The sequence below is a fragment of the Glossina fuscipes genome, unplaced genomic scaffold (assembly GCF_014805625.2).
Source record: "Glossina fuscipes isolate IAEA_lab_2018 unplaced genomic scaffold, Yale_Gfus_2 1, whole genome shotgun sequence".
Classification (NCBI taxonomy): Eukaryota; Metazoa; Arthropoda; class Insecta; order Diptera; family Glossinidae; genus Glossina; species Glossina fuscipes.
The window spans coordinates 5,853,063-5,871,121 of record NW_023998415.1 but is presented as its reverse complement, the minus strand read 5'-3'; the positions used below and the strand labels follow the sequence as shown (position 1 = coordinate 5,871,121).

The following is an 18,059-nucleotide window of genomic DNA, read 5'->3' as shown; positions in this document are numbered from 1 at the left end:
TTTTCTTACTAAATAGTAAATGAATGAAGTACATGAACACATCGGTAAAGTTTTAAGAGGATTAGCGATTCGTTTACTCTCTGCATTATTCACTGTATAATTAACTTATAATCATGTTATCTTATAATTATTATCTCACTCTCGATGTCCGCCACAACGTAATCGGAATATGCTACATCTTAGATAGTATAGCGCCGTTTGCAGCAAAACATATGAATGTCTTCGATTAAGCGAAGTAGAGTCTGTCTGCTCGTCCCGTCCTGATATTCTTAAACTGGCAAATATAGGAAATTGAAGTGAAACATTAAATGGCGATTCCTAAAAAATTGCCCTTGGAGTATTTCGAGGTACTCTCGAGAAATATTGAACAATTGCGTATATACCTCTATGTTTGCTTTAAGAATATAAGTTCGATCGATTCAGTTCGTAGATCACTTTTGCCCAAGCCAGCGAACTGAGTCGATAACGATAGGTACTGCCCTACATCGATCCGGCTGATTTAAGCGTAAGTTAAAGAGATTAAATGACCCAACGATGTATGTTTTGCACAAGAGGAATGTATACGATCGACGATATATATATATATTCGTTTTTTTTTCTTTTTTCTTTTGATTTATTTCTTTAATTGTCGATGAGGTATTGACTTACATAGGAAGTAGTTTATCGTTTATATTGCATACACTAGGTCTTTCAAATCCAATGGAAGCATAGATTTTCACAAATTAACTTACAAGAAGGTTTATATATCTATTTAGAATTTTACGTTTGCCAAAATGAGAGTGTTTTGCGTCAAGTTACTCAGATCGTTAAATACAAAATTATTCTTATCGCTAGTAAATGCTAAAAGTAACTGTCTATATCTTGAAAGTTGGTCAGCTTTCGATCTTTTCTTTGTTTTGGTATTTTTTTTTTTAACTCAGTTTTAATGCCCGAAAGCTCTTCAAAACAAGTAAGGTTAACTGGGAACACTCTTCCCTTACCTTTTTAAAACGCCGCAAAAGGAAATTGTAATCGAAGAGGTGACTTTAATTACATCGACTGCTCGAAAGTATTTGAAGAAGTCTTTAAGGAACATTTCCGAATGTTATATATGAATAAGAAAAGTTACTATAATCAATGTAGTCAATGGGTAAAACTAAAGGAAAATTATCTGCATTTATATTATAGTTTTGACCGTCTCTTCGCAGCAATAATGTATGTTTTTGGCTGTTTGTAAACATTTTCATTTTCATTTTTTATTTTATTATATTATCCTTAGATATGGACCACATTTTGAGGATGTGCAACGAGTAGGGCAACCGACCAATCTGACTGTACAAGCGGGCAGTAGCATACATTTGAATTGCAGAATTTCACTCCTCCAAGATAAGACGGTAAGTGTGTTAAGCTGCAAAAAAGAAAAGACAAAAAGAAAAAGAAAAAGAAAAAGAAGAAGAAGAATGCTAGAAGCAAAAGGACGCATGTAAAAGGTGTACTTATGTATAAATATTTGAGTGCGTCCTTACTAAAGTTCTTGGTTGGCTGGTTGGTTGGTTGGTTGGTTGGTTGGTTGGTTGGTTGGTTGGTTGTATGCTACGTATACGTGGTAACTGGAGAATTAGCAAAAAAGTTGGGAACAAAGCAGAAAAACTTTCTTCGCTATTGTACTTTTTGTTGCCGACTATCGGAAGAATGAAACGCTGTTGCTTAAGAAATTTTGTGGAGGTGTTAAACTTTTCGTTATAAGCACTGATAGACCGAATAGTTACTTTTCCTTACTTTTTCATAATAAGCCTCTTATTTACTCAATTGCACTCTGACATTTTCTTTTGCTTTTAAGTTTTGGCAAAATACTCCCACTTTTACTGTCCATAAACTTTGTATGTATTTTTTTTTATTTTTTTGTATGATTTTTGAACGTTTCTTTTATTTTATGTTACTTTAACTGCATTTAACAAATTGTTATTTAGGCGAAAAAAAAAAAAAAATCATTTAAGAAAGAAGGACATAAAGAATTTTTCAATTAAGTGAAAAATATTTATGATGTATGTTTGCATATATATATGTATGGTTAAAGGTCTCTTGGGTGCGCCGTAATGTCCAGGGCGAGAATGCTTTAGATTTATTAACGGTTGGCTTGCATACCTATACGGGCGATAAACGTTATAAAATGGAGTTTCAATATCCGCATAATTGGCGTTTGAAAATCACTAATGTAAAAAAAGACGATGAAGCCAGTTACGAATGCCAAATATCTACACATCCGCCACGTGTGATTCAAATCAATTTACATGTAAACGGTAAGTAAGTGTTTATAGAAACCGCATTACAATCAATAATAGTAATGAAAACGTTATTCATATGATGGATGCATTGAAAGCATTAATTTTCATTCCTCTGCATATTGTTTTGCTTTAGCTCCAAAAGTTATGATTGTTGATGAATTTGGTGATCCATTGCAAGAGAAATACTATGAAATCGATTCTACGTTACAGTTATCATGTATGGTACGCAATGTAGCGATGAGTTCGTCAGTCGTATTTTGGAAACATGGTGAAGACGTTTTAAATTACGACGTAACAAGAGGTGGTGTAAGGTAAGATCTACTAGAGGAAACATTCATTTCACATTTATTGCCTCTTTTTTTTTTTACTCATCACCGAAGTAGTCGAGTTGTGTTCCGTTTTGTCAAAACGTCTGCAATGCCCAAAACTAGGCTTCAGCGTTCCCACAAGGTATATCAAATTCTGAATCGATATAACCATGTCCGTCTGTCCGTCTATGCAATATCTGTTGTAAACATTCTCCTGGCCGCTATCGATTTCAATAGATCAAAATAGGCAGAGTTGGCATTGTAAGTTCTTGGTCTTTGCATTGTAAATCGGCCGAAGGATACGCCCATAGTACATATAGGTAAAGTGAAAACACTTCTGTCTTTCAAAGAGTATAAAAAATTTGTTTTTTGCTCTTTACTCGTAAGCCGCAGCAGATAGGGAATTTACATAAATTTGAACATATATTTTACGGACGATGCTGTAATAGCTCAAGAAAAGCGAAAAAAAGCGTCCACGCCTACAGAATTTCATTTCTTTTCAATACCTTTATGAAACGCAGAAGCAAGCTTTAAAAATCCCATAAAATTTCACATTAACCCTTGGACAGTTTCAAATTACGAACGCACCTGCCCATGTCCGTCTGCCCGTCCGTCCACCTGTCCGTTCGCCCAACCGTGTAGTATCTAAGGTAAACGAATTTCCTTTGGCTATAAATTTGCAAAAGAAATTGAAAATGATCAAACCCGGCTAAAGGACATGCCTACAACGCCCACACGCTTATGCGGCAAAAACTATGCTTTTCACGTTATTTGCTTGTTACACATAAACTACAACACATGCACCCTGTAAATATTCATTTTTATTCTGAAAATAGAAAAAATCAGCCGCGCCCACCTAACGTAATAGACATTGAAAATTTAGTTCTTCTTTTAAATCGGTGATGGGTATAAAAGATTCGGTCACGACCAATTATAATTTCTTTACTTGTTTTTTGTTTTCAATTAATTTTTTTTGTACTTTACCTCTGAAAGTCATTATACCTGTCTATCTGTTGAAAGTTTTTATTTAGTTTGACCTACAATGTGTCCGAAAACTTATTGTAATTATTATCTGACATTGATAAGCAATTAAAATAGTTACGTCTTACGCTTGCTGATGTCACATGGCAGCCAATTGACATTTTTCTTGATATAACAATTATTCCGTTAAAGGGAAGCGTCCTTAAAAATTTACCCGGCCATTTAATCGAAAACATGATCAATTTTATATAACCCACTTAATAACTTTAGACAGGTTCTATTATTAGTGTCTTAATATTTTCAATAAATTATTGCTGACATAAACTTTTTTTTTTTTTTTTTTGATAAACAAAAGCATTTCGCACGCCATTTAGTGAGATATGCGCTTTTCCCCAATATTTGTTTAGGATTAAAATGTTAAGTTTTTCGTTTTAATTATAAATGTCAGCCTAACGGAGGAAATGTCATTCGTTCGTTTAGAGATAAAAGTCAAGGGCTTACAATTTGCAGCATTTTTTTATACATTTATTTATTGATTCTAATAAAAACATTAACGACACATTGTCAATATATATATATTTTCGTATAAATATATGCGCACATACTTACAAATATAGATATTTCTATATAAGGTATCTTGATAAAAACAAAAGAGCAGAAGAAGGAATAAAATATAACAACAATGGGCAGTGAAATTTAGAAAAAAACACTACAGAGGGCATGGCCCATCATTAAGTACCCTACAAAACTGTTACAGTTATCTATCTATATATCCGCCCGATGGATAGTCAAGCACGTAAGAATCGCGACTACCAAGTCAGTGTTTACGGGTTCGAATCCGAAGTACGTTAGAGCTTGCTTCGTTCGGAGCCATAGTACAGGAGTAGTCAGTCGGTAAAGGCATACCACTTATCGATTGGGAACGCACTCACCACGTTCCGGTCAGCATCTTTTTCTTTTCTTTTTTCTCCTCCTGAACGTTACCGCGTTACGTGAATAGATTACGTTCTCTAAATGATTACTCATATCAAAAAAAAAAAAAAAAGAAAAACTGTACATTTATATATAAAGCCTTATTGAAAATAAAGCATTACTTAGGAAGCGCTCGGAAAAGTATTTATTTCTAGCGTAAAAGTAACTGCTTTTACAGAGCCTGCTTTTCTTATTTACGGATTCTTTTAAATCCATTTGAGAACCAAACGGCAGGCAGCTAAGGCGTATCATGGATATTTATTTGCTTCTTGTTTTCACTTATGCTTAATATGACTTCAATTAATTCAAGTACAGTTGAGTAGATGCGCCGCAGACAGATAGCGGACAAAAATTGTAGCCTAACGTTGATGAAAGATAGCTGATGTAAGATTGATGTATTCGTCCCATAGTATTTTTTGTACTTTTTATGCTCGTTCCTTCAGCGTAAAAACAATCTTTAGAATACGCACATACGTACATATATTTCATAATCTTTAAAATCAAATTTATGCAAACATATTGTTTTTTTTCTAATTGCTATCGCTTAACCACTATTCTTCTTTGCAATAGGAATATTCTGAACTTTTTCCATAGTATCAATAAATTGCAAAAATATGCGTTGATATAATATCAGGCGAGGAAAATGAAAAATTTCGTGGCGTTTTCTCTAAAGAGATAATTGTAGAATTATGCGAAGACTAACCCTACATTAGGCCATAAAAAAAAAAGAAAAGAAAACGAAAGCGAATTATGTGATGTCTGTTCAATCAAACGGGGGTCATTGCATTTGTAAAAGTATTCGCTGTATCTTCCGTATCCCAGTCATCCATCGCAGACTTGTAAACACATCAAAAGTCAACAATAAGTAAAATGTTCGCTCGTCGCCCTTTTGTTCTAAACATTTCAATGTTGAAAATGCGTCGCGTTCTAGTCGATCAAATTCTTCAGGAAATTGATTAATCACTCAGCCACAACTTTAATTTGAATCATTGCCAGGATGAAGTTCCACATGACTTAATATTGAAAAATTTAATCTAAATGATTGGAATCATTTTACTTCAATTGATTTGAGGTTGATCTTGATCAAAGATGAATGATGCTGCGAAAAACTCCTCTTACCTATTGTCTGATAAGGTAATGTTTGCAATTGAAGTAAAGCGAAAGATGTGGTCTCCGATCGCAATAGTGCCAGATTGGCCAGAATCTCTAATGATTTGTGCAAAAATTGAGAGATTGAATTGAGAAGTTTTGATGCATCCATCGTATTAAGCGATTCGCCTATCGCATAACTCTCACAATACAATGAAATTAATTTGTACAAAGATCGAAAGAAAAATTCATTGAAAAATCCCCTAAACACTTTGTCCTCGATCTATTCATATATACTAAGAATCCTATAAACTTAAATGTATTAATTTCCTACGCATTAGTTTATTAAAGTTAAACTTTTTTTTTTTAATTTTCTCAACTGTTTTTTTATTATTCTATGACAATGGTTAGCGTCAAAACTGAATTGATGGATGATGGCGCCAATTCAACGCTGTTCATTGCCAAAATCAATAAATCCGATTCGGGCAATTATTCGTGCTCAATAAACGAATATCAAAATTATACCATAATGGTACACATATTAAACGGTAAGTGTAATGCGTTTACCTATTATACAAATATATGCAAATATATATGCATATATATATAGTTAAGTAGCTGTGTAATGATCCTTTATTATTATCAGATTCCGGTATTACATATATATATATATATATATATATATATATAACATATATGTGCATTTGCAAACAAAAAGTTTGTAAACATGATTTCTCACTCTGCGCTCTGTGTACGCTGTGCGGAACTCTTCAATAATGGTAGATTGTTTGTTGCCCAAGTTAATATTTTTGCATAGAAGAGCATGTTTATGTGTGCATAAGCCTAAGCACATAAAACATGTTAATAATGCAATAATTGCTTTTCTTTTATATACTAATGTTTACATGTATACGCAAATTAAGTGTGTATGAGCATAAATTAAAGTCTAAACAGTTGCATATATTGCTACAAATTAAACACAATGTTTTTGTTCAATAATATTGAAATGTAATTAAGTTTAACATATGTACGTACATATATATATATATATATATATATATATATACACACACATTCATTCTCTCATATATACACCTTTACTCATACATGTTGTTTAGCATTTTAATTGTATTTACATACTCTCTAGAGAGAAAAACATTTTCTTGAAAAGTTAATTAAACTATAAATAAATTCACTTATATATATTATATATTAGTTTGGGGAAAAAGAAATCCATTATTTTTATATGAACTTCAGGACTTTATTTAACACGCTTCGGATTGTCCAATTTGGGTCAAATATGCACCGTTTTGTTGTATGATTTGTTGCCATTTTAAAGGTAACTTCAAAATGCCTCTCTCATAGAAGTCCTGGTCTCTATTTGCAAAAAACTCTAGTGGTCGATTTTCACAATCCTCCCTAGATTCCAATTTTTTATCATTAAAGAAATTTTGCAATGCAAGAAATAGATGATAATCGCTTGGTGCTAAGTCCGGACTGTATGGCGGATGCATTAAAACTTCCCAACCAAGCTCCCGAACTTTCTGGCGAGTCACTGTAGATGTGTGTGGCCTACCGTTGTCCTGGTGGAACACGACACCTCTCCTGTTGGCCAATTCTGGCCGCTTCTGGTCAATCACTATCTTCAAACGGTACAGTTGTTGACAGTAGAGATCAGAATTTAGCGTTTGGCCATATGGAAGCAACTCATAATAAATAATTCCCTTCCAGTCCCACCAAATGCATAGCAAAACCTTCCTGGCCGTTTGAGGTGCTTCACCGCTCTTTGACCACGATCGTTTTCGCACAGGGTTATCGTATGTGATCCATTTCTCATCTCCAGTCACCATCCGTTTAAGAAATGGGTCTTTCTCATTCTGTTTGGCCAAGGCTACGCAGATGGAAATTCGATCCATCATGTTTTTTTCTGTTAATTGGTGTGGCACCCAAACACTGAGCTTCTTTTTGAATCCAGCTTTGTGTAAATGGTTTAAAATTGTTTTATGGTCGATTTTTAGCTCCTGGGCGATGTTACGACTGCTAACATGCCGGTCAACTTCGATCATTTCTCCTACGACCGGCCTATCTGTGCGAGGTGCATCTTTAACATCAAAAATTCCTGAACGGAATCTACGAAACCAAAATTGCACATAATTGGCTGTTACAGTATCGGAACCATAAACACCATTCACAATTTTAGCCGCCTGGCTTGCATTTTCGCCTTTGTCAAAGAAATACTGTAAAATGTACCGAATTTTCTCTTTGTTCACTTCCATTTTTAACACGCTGTAACTCACAACTGAATGCACCAAACAAAAAACAGCGAAAGAATGTTTTTTACTGCGAAATGCCACCTTTCCAACGAGCATAAATCTGAAATTGTTTGATCGATACTTTACGAGAAATCTATCAGTGCAGCCATCTACCGAAAAAATAATGGATTTCTTTTTCCCTAAACTAATATATAGATGAGCACATTGAAAAACATGATTAAACCGATTTAGAATATGCGAATTTCTTCTAATCTCTTTTATATATTTCTACATATTAACAATTAACTAACAATTGTATTCAGATATAGTTGAACCTATCCTAACTTCCACTGTAATTTTTGCGACCAGGAGAAAGCTTACCGCAGTTGTTATATACAAGTGGACCAATGGACAAGTGGACATGCACTTCTTAAAATCTCTAAGTCTTTCTACACACTGTTGTCAACAAATTAACACAATGAATATATGGGCATAAAAGAAGATTAGCAAAGTTAATCCATCTCACCCATCAATTGCGATTATATGTGGCCAGTAAACGGACATAGGCATTACGAATGTTAGAAAATATTACAGAAGAACTTTAATGAAGCTTTTCTTTAACTATGCCTAAATGCAACTACCTCTCAAGACAAATTCAGATTAAAGCCGCAAATGCATGTCAACAGCGGACGGCTACTGTTGCGAATAGGTGAAGAAAAGAAATTCATACTCGATATTATGATCGAAACCATATTTTTAGTTGTACGAAATAGCTAGAAAGACTTTATATATAAGTTCAACTTTTATATTTCAATTTTTCGTTTGATGTCGACTCAGCTAATCTGTCTGTATGTCCATCTCTCCAATATTTATTCATGTAAACTTGCAATCATTTTTTTGATTACGTTTAGAGTCAAGGCTTAATTTTATTGAGAGAACTAAACTGCAGAGTATTGTACTATTTTTACGACAATTTACGACAACATTTAACGACTTTTTATGCATATAGAAAAAGCAACAAATTAGAATTAGAATTTAGGAAATATGTCGACAAAAATCATTAACTAGTCTTATGCCAACCTATTAAACTGATGGTCACCTAGCATCATAACGATGTGGTTAATTTGAAGTTAAGTTTTTATTAATAAAAGGCTACCTTTGTCTTGTTCAAATATTAGCGAATCAAGGAAAAAAATTCGACGAGATGCACTGGCTGTAGGCATTTAAATTAAGTGATTTTCTTCTTCTTTCTTTTTGTAAGTTCAAATTTACACCAGTTATGCTGCGTACCACAGAGCACCCTGTTAGGGAAAAAAATATGATTACAACAGTTGCCATCCTTAAGTAATCCGAATTTTAATTTAACTTCGTTTATCTAGTGTTTTTAGAGCAACACATATGATACGATTCGTGATTATTAGCTAAACATTGATGAGAATATAATATAAGTACTAAAGTAAATATTGAAGACAACGTACGTACAAAAACACTGCAGGATTTTTTAGCAAATCAATTAAGATTAACATAGGAAAAGACACACACACACACACACACACACACACACACATAAAATCTTACCAGTGGCATACGAACGTAGAGTATGCATGTCATAAGTGATTTTTTTTAAATTTTCACCTGAGTGTAATTCTAAGATGTCGACCTTGTCATACGCAAAGCATACCCACACACACACACACACACACAGACAAGAGGTGTATTTAGAGTCTTACATTAGTGCAAAAACTATTGAAAATACATTGTAACATAGTGAATAGATTTGTTGACCCTTCTTTACCTTCATCTACACTAAGTGTTTTTATAACAAATCATATCTGAGATCATGCCTTATGCTGGCTCTTTTAAGTCAATCTTACGCAAACAGTATACCCTTCTTCGATGCTTCTCCACCTACAGCCCTTCCTGATTGCCATGGTGCTTGCACGTGCTGGGGAACATCCTCTGATTGGTTGGTCATGCTCCAAAAAAGAAAAAATATAAAAAGGGCAGGATGAACCGCACAGACTCTTATGAGAATCATGGGAATAATTAAATTTCTCTGCCTTGGTTCATAGTTTAATGTCATTTATTTATACAAACTAGCTGTCTATGCATACAGAAGAAAACAAATACATTCAAAAGATAAGCAAAAGCTTATTTGTTGATGGAAGCTACGCATATGAAAAGTTTTGTCCAGTTTTCGGTGCATATAACAAATGAGGTAAGACTCATAGCCACGAAGAAATCCTATATCTTGGAGAGAAAAATTCATATTATATTTATTTAAACAGAATATATGTATGTGCGCATAAAACATTGAACACAGATCATATGTTTCGTTTTCGAATTATGCCAAAATAAACGAATTTGCAAAACTAAAGCAACTAAGAAAATTACGTTGGGCTGTGACGGTTTTCATTATCTATTCATTGGCTTTATTCTAAAAAAAACATTAACAAAAACAACAAGAAAAAACAAGAATTTTATACTGTGGAGTATAAGGTGGACGTGGCTGAATATTTCCATTTTTGTAGAATGTACGTGAAAGTTTTTATCGTGCGTCTACCGTGAACCGATCCGAATGATAAAGCTAATGTGTTGGTTGAAATGTTTGCTACAAACTCCAATTTACCGCATAGCAATAAATTACTGCGACCGCATGTTCGATGCTTGTATTATTCTTTCGAACGGTTCCCATCCAGCCGCAACACTCGTAAAACTCTAGCCGGCGGAAAAGTTCGTTGAAACGCTTGCCACTCCATTGCGCAATCTTTTTAGCAAGTGCTACTATGCTAGCGTTTTATTAACTTGCTGAAAGGTTGCCATTGTCTCACCCATACCAAAGAGGGGTGACCCAACAAATCCTGCAAACTATCGCCTAATTGCAGCCGTTTCCGCCGTAGTCAAAATCATTAAGACCATGTTTAACTACCAACTAATCCGATATCTAGAAATCAACGACTTAAAAATCAACTCACTGGTGACCTAACACCCTATCTCAATGAAAGGTGACTACTTTGGCGGAAGTAAAACCAGTACAATATATATCTCCAAGACTTTCGACAGAGTATGGCATGAGGCTCTTGTCTGCAAACTCAATGCATAGGGTGTCGATAACGATTTCGCTTGATTCATATGGAGTTTCTTGGCCAGCCGTTCGATAAGAGCTGCAATCGACGGGTATTCTTGAAACGTAATCTATTTGAATGCAGGTGTACCACAAGGATCTGTTCTCTCCCCTTTTCTTTCCCTGGTGTTCATGAACGGTCTCCTGTGCATAAGGGGCGATACAATTTACTCGTTTTTAGATAACAACACCTCCCGTCATTTATTGCTTTAGCAAGACAATATGCGGCAAAACGATACGGAATAAACGCTGCATGATGAATAACGCAGTAAGTGGGGACCTTATAGAAATATGTGAATGAGATCGAGGGTAAATAGGGTAAGTTTTAATGGCACCAACAGCAGTGAAAACACGAAATGATGTCCGTTGAACAGAACACGTGTTCGAAGTATCGAAAGATATAGCCTATGGGCGGCAAAAACGAAACCAAAACTCTCGTTATTTTTGAACAGCGGCGTAATGTGGGCTGTGTTGCGCTTATTCACCGTTCAGGCTAAGGATTCTAGAAGATAAAGAGACTTGTCCACCAATTCGGTCCTTTAATGGGATTATATGGTTTTCTCAACGCTCCCACATAATTGCTCTAGAATTGCATGTATATCGTAGGACAAATTATTTCGGGGCGCAAGGGTCTTCCTCCCCGTTCCCGATATTTAAATCAAACACCAACACTATTCTCTCCTTACATCCTTCTCTACGTAAAATCCTTATTGATCACGACACGTATAGGGAAAACCCTATATATGAAAAAATCGCTTGAAAATTTTACACAGTATCGGTAAAATTTAATTTTTCTTTTTTTTTTTTTTTTCATCTACATCAACACATGGATAATCGTTTATTTTCTCTTCTTCGTTCTTTACTGTTTCAAAAAAATATACTATGCCTTTCAAATAAAATTAATTAGCCGGCTTTTGCACGGGCCTTTAGACCTCAAGGGGAAACGTTGATGATTTGTCAGTCTTTGATTTATTTTGAACTGGTGTATTTAGTAACTGCTTTTGTTCCTTCACTGACAGCATGTTTGGCCAATTCGCCTGGCAATAAAAGACGAACGGCAGTTTGAATTTCCCGACTTGTAATAGTTGAACGTTTATTATAATGAGCTAAACGAGATGCTTCAGCCGCAATACGTTCAAAGATATCATTGACAAAGCTATTCATAATACTCATAGCCTTGGATGAAATACCGGTATCTGGATGTACTTGCTTTAAGACTTTATAAATGTAGATAGCGTAGCTTTCCTTCCTTTTACGTTTCTTTTGCTTGTCGTTTTTGGTGATATTTTTTTGAGCTTTATTGGCTTTCCTGGCTGTTGTAGGTTTAGGAGGCATCGTAGTTTGCTTTTCAGTACCAAACTTTACTTATAATCTTTTATTACTATTTTCTTTTTAATTTCAATAGACCGTATGAAAGGAATTTTATTCTGAACACAGCCTGCTATTCTCAGAAATCTGTTAAGAGTTGTGTGCGTTTTCAAAGAGAGAATTTTTATAAAATATTACGTCAAAAGGAAAAGTAAAAAATGACTCGAGGTAAAAAGTAATGACAAGAAAAGCAAGACTTAGACAAGATTTATTGTAGAAAGTGGTGTAAAATTCATTTCGGAATCTTATTTTGAAATTGAAGAAACCCGGAGCACAGTAAGCTTAATTTCCACAAAAATTATTTTTGAAAAACGCTTTCGTTTTATTTCTAATCTATTCTGCCTGCGACGAACAATTTCATCGCTTGTACTTGTGCGGGCGAAAATCATTTTCACTACCAATTACTTTTCATATTCATTCATTTACTCTCAATTGATTTACCTGAAATACAAATCAATTGTTTACCATCAACTTGATAGGCCACTTAACGTTTCGCTTCCATATAAGACGCTTCTTATGGTATTCTTGAATACTTAAGGGATCATTTAAGCCAATTAACAAAAACATAGGAAAAAGAAAAATTACAAATAACAAGATTACGATATTACTTACACCTTTAAGCAGTCATCGGTAGAGAATAGAAATTATAGATGAATTTTTATCAATTCTTTACTTACTCCGAGTCGAGAAATGTATTAACAATCAACGATTTGTAAAATTGCACAAAAAAAAAAAAAACATTCATAACTGAAATACTACATATTTACTTATTTTATATATTCACAGATTTTTTTGTTTCAGCATGAACCTCTTAATCACGATTTATCCCGAATTTTTCCCTTTATCAAATACATTTCGAACATTCACCGCACATAAGGCAAGAGTGAGCCATGAGTGAAATATCGATTTCGTGGCGATTTTAATTACGTGATGTGTTTCTAAATGATAAAAAGATATTGATGAAATTGATATATAATCATTGTGTCAGTCTTATAAAAATAATATTTATGTTAAAAATAATTGTTTTCTATGGTTTTAATGCGTTTTTCTCGATTGTTGATGATGCTTTGAGCAATGTTCACATTAATAATATATAAGCGGATTAAACTTATGATTAAATTACATTTTTTATATATATATATATACTATAATAATAATAATAATAATAATTTATTTTTCTCTATTACTTTTTTTTTTTGTTTTTATTTATCGCAGGCGAAAGTTTCGCGGAACTACACCATGGTTCAGCGAATTCGTGGTACTCAGCGAATTATCAATTGCTGTTAATTAATCTTATATTATTAATCAAATTAATTCTGTGTTGGCCGATCATCAATGATAGGTAAAAGTAAATGTTTACCTATATAACGAATATTTTCCCTGTTATCCTAAAGCAGCATTCATCACTCACTTATCATGTAGCGGAATGTGGCGAAAAGGAAGGATGAAAAAGAAAAGTAAATAGAAACAAAAAAAAAAAAAAACATTAATAAATAAAAAAAAATAAATAAAAATAAAAGAGAGAAAGAAGAAATTAAGACGTAAGAAAATGCAAAAAATACTGATAGTTAAGTTCTACAAAAAAGTTTGTTTAACAAAATAATAAAGTAAAAGGTGTAGAAAGATAAAATTAAAATAAATAAATAAATAAATAAAAGAAAACAGAACTTACAATGAATTTCATTGAGCATAAAAAAAAAAAAAATAAAGCAAATAAACAAGCATTTAAGTTATTGAAAATAACTTGAATGTGCATATAAAGAAAAAAAAAGAAAAAATAACAACAACAATTAATATAAAATAGCAATAAAGAAAAACGTAATTAGATTAATAATTTGTATGTAAATAATAAACATAAAGAAAAACACTCCTCGTTAATTTAAATTTGATTTCATTACAAGAAAAAGTTTTCCAAAAACTTTCATAATTGAAGTCGTATACGTAAAGAGAAAGTTCGCCATTAGGAAATTGTGGACTAACCACCACCATCTTGATCCCATGAACAACATTTATGTAAAGAAATTCATCGAATTGCTCTTATCTAGTGCAGTGCATTGATTGCTGTTCTTTTATATTTAACCGTTCAGCATAACGTCTCTTACTCACAGTTAATAAGCATTTTCTTTTGACGAATACAAAGATTATCGTTCTCTGCTTTACTTGAGCAATACTCTTAAGCTTTAAAAATTTTTATATCATTATCGAAAGCAAGTGAGCAATCAGTCCCTTAACGTAAACGAATAATTATTAAAAATCATTTCATTTGTTGAGAACATCTTACACGATATACGTCTCATACCGTCATCTCGATATTGCCAAAGAAATCATTTTTGTGTGAAGCGATACCGACAATCCCTAATAATAATGGCAGCGATTTTTCACTTTAAAAACTATCCGAGTTTATCAATGGCAAACAAAGACGATTAATTATCTCTCGCCCGCAACTTATATGTTATATAAGATACATTGCTTAACAAAGAACATAAGCCAAAAAGATGCCGTTCTTCATGTTCGATAATCTATTAATGCCATACCATATTGTAGTTAACTTATGGACGTTTTGCTAAATGTTCAAATCCATATAGAAGTCTTCTATACAAGTCAAGTAGAAAACTTCGTTAACATGATGCGTGTGCATAGCGATTTTGAAGCCCTTTAAATGGTTACTCATTATTAGTATTAATTACGTGGACACGCAATATCGCGATTTAGCCCTGGCCCCGGCCCGCCAGTTTTAAGATTTTTATGAATCTCACCACCTTCTTTGGATCGGAGCACCATACCATCTTCGGCATTATAAAATGCTTGCTAAACACATGGCGTCTGATTCGGTAGACGGCCTTACATTCACATGGAATATGATGGAACGTTTTACTTGTCCCTTCGCAGAATCTACTTGAATCGATATCAACACAGCCATGTTTTTCGGATGACACCTGTAAGAATTATGATCCATGTAGTAGGTTGCTTCTTCTTGGTTCCAGCAGTCTATGTGCCCTACCGAAAGATTCTACGAATCGTTTGTCTGCCGTTGCTTGCTGCACATTGCTTCCAACAACAAGCCGCTTTGTTCTCTGTCAATTGCAGTACCAATCTATTAATCTGGCTTCTTGGCCATAGAAAGAATCAGGACGTACCATGGTCTTGCGGCCTGCTCTGTTGGCTAGACAGTTAGCACTCTCCCTGTTTGCCCTCAACACCCGAATTGCCAGGCATTTCATTTTGCCTGCCTAGCTTGGTTGCCGGAGTATACGCACATCGGCTCTCTCCTGCACAGGCTTCCTAAGCATTCAGATGCACATACGGTGACTGCTTGAACTTCTGCTTGGAATATGTGGGAACAATGTCCCATTGGTATGGCCTTTTGAAAGCTCAGGCCACAAATCCCAGCCACAGTTTGCCATTTTCCAATTTTGAACCGTTAGGTACTATTTCCTTGTTTCCACCACGGGCTCAAAAGCTTGTCAGTACCAGCCCGATCTCATCGGTATGGTCAGCTTGAATCGGCGAGATAGTACTAGCTTTATAGCACAATGGTCTGGTATTTCGACAAAAGGTTTGTCTACGAAGTTTTTTTTTTCGATATCTGAAGGCGGCCCCTGAAATTTCCCGGTTTTAATTTATCGATATTTGACAGTCTAAATGCGCTCAGACAAGCTTCTTTTTCTATGGAAATAGAAACAAGTACGATGCCCAGCAGCGTCTCTCGAGAATTCGAAGAGTAGCATCACGTCGCCACGGTAATGCCAATGCACACGAAACTTTGGCTTTTATTTAATGTTGTTGTCGCCGGTTTTTGCTTCATCTTAGACCACTAGATCATAGTTGCGCCAGTTAGCGTAAATGTTTACTTAATTAAAAAACTTAGGAACGTTGATTGTCTTATGCGCTTCTGAAATCTTAGACTTGTTGCTCTAAAACGTAGCGGCACAAATATTTCTAACATTTTCTTCGCGAGCTATAAGTGCTTAAAACGAGAATCGCTAAGCGCCAATGATGTACAGCTATCTAAGGTGTTATTCCTCGGCGATGGATGTAAGTCAACCTAACTTTTATCCACACAATATATTTAATTAAAGTGTAATCAGAAGTTCTTCTTTATACGAATTCCTTTTCTGTGAAAAGTTCCGCTTTCCTTAACTAAAGGCCACTAACAATGAAGAAGACGCTATCCTTCGTACAGTAATTTCTTTTTCTATTTTTGCGTAGAAAAATATTTCTTTAATCACCGTAATAATTAAAACGCTTTTTGAAGGCGTTACTAAGAAACGATAACATCACGTCATTAATAGAATATGCAAGCTTATGGGAATTATACGGAGTATTTTTAAAATGATTGTATACTTTTTCGCTTTTTCGAGGAAAAGTGCCCTAAAATGGAGGAAATTATCCATGTCATGTATTATTCGTTTACTTACACTCATCTACTTCAACACTTAACGTGCCTTGGTTTTTGATGAACAAACTCAACGATGATAATATTGATGACGGGATATATTAAGCTTGTTCGGATATATACAACATCGGGAAGAACTTAGCTTAAGAAAGACTCACCCTAATGGGGTCACCTGATTGGGGAACATTGAAGCTGAAGGGCTTTCTTGAAACGTAATGTCTTTACAAGATTGTTACGAAACTTGTGTTAGGCGTAGATTGTGCAGAGGTTTATTAAAAAAAAAGAAAAATAAATTAATTACCCGATGCAATGACTTCGAAACCACGACGATCCATGTAATTACGATATTAAACCTCGTATACCGCCTAATAAGGACAAGAAGAGACGTCATAGCCCGTCATCATAGATATATAATGTTCGCCTTCAATTATTTGTGGATTTTAATGTAATCTTAAAAGTGTGCTTTAACAAATGTTTGACTAATAAGAATCTGACGGTCGATTTATTCTCGGTAACAATTTGTTCCAATCCCTTCAAGTCGATATGGTGGTGCATATATAATAGTAAAAAAAAAAAAAAAAAAACATGAAAGGATATGCATGTTGTTATTCAGTTCGTTTACATTGATAATAAAAAATTAAGAAAAAGAAAGAGAAAAAGGCCAAAAATACCTTTGTACGTATTTCAGAAATATTCAAAGTACCTATGGATTTTTTTTTAATTTCCCAATCACTGAATGTATTTGTGTTCTCTCCCTCATAATGTTTATGTAAAAATTTTGCAAATCTCCAAAAAAAAAAGAGAAATGAAAAACAAACTACTACACTAGACGTTTAAAAAATTAATCAATCGGCGGATGTTTGGACGATATTTTCCATAATATTTATCTGACTAAATTAGTTTAATGAAATTATTCAAATTGTGTACACAAAAAACAAAACACCTAAGGTAAATTCAAAAGACGTAATAATAATAATAATAAAAATTATAAAAATAATATAGATAAATAAATTAATATGAAACTTGTAATAATATAGAAATAATGTACATGTATATATACATATGTATGTATGTATATCTACACATGTATACACAATTATACATATAAATGTATATATACGAATATGTATACGGATATATATATGATATATATGATATATGATATATATATATACATATACCTATGTATATACACACATATATACACAATTATATATATAAATGTATATATATGCATATATATGCAGATATACAGATATATAAATATATATACATACATACATATACATACATACATATACATAT

The 18,059-nt window shown here is 33.7% G+C and overlaps 2 protein-coding genes across 2 annotated transcripts in view; one reads left to right on the top strand and one right to left on the bottom strand.

Annotated features, from left to right (window-relative positions):
• The window catches only part of LOC119631394 (uncharacterized serine-rich protein C215.13), a 49,163-nt gene extending 35,331 nt beyond the window's left edge, over window positions 1-13,832 (top strand). The window contains exons 3-7 of the mRNA XM_038023556.1: window positions 1,259-1,373; window positions 2,057-2,279; window positions 2,398-2,575; window positions 6,026-6,162; window positions 13,574-13,832. Of these exons, the coding sequence (XP_037879484.1) occupies window positions 1,259-1,373; window positions 2,057-2,279; window positions 2,398-2,575; window positions 6,026-6,162; window positions 13,574-13,704 (784 nt within the window). The 3' untranslated portion in view covers window positions 13,705-13,832. The remainder of the gene's footprint in view (window positions 1-1,258; window positions 1,374-2,056; window positions 2,280-2,397; window positions 2,576-6,025; window positions 6,163-13,573) is intronic.
• On the bottom strand, window positions 11,833-12,968 carry LOC119631395 (histone H2B-like). The gene has a single exon (XM_038023557.1). The coding sequence runs from the start codon at window positions 12,323-12,325 to the stop codon at window positions 11,960-11,962; it is 366 nt and encodes a 121-aa protein (XP_037879485.1). The 5' UTR covers window positions 12,326-12,968; the 3' UTR covers window positions 11,833-11,959.
• Window positions 13,833-18,059: the final 4,227 nt, after the last annotated feature.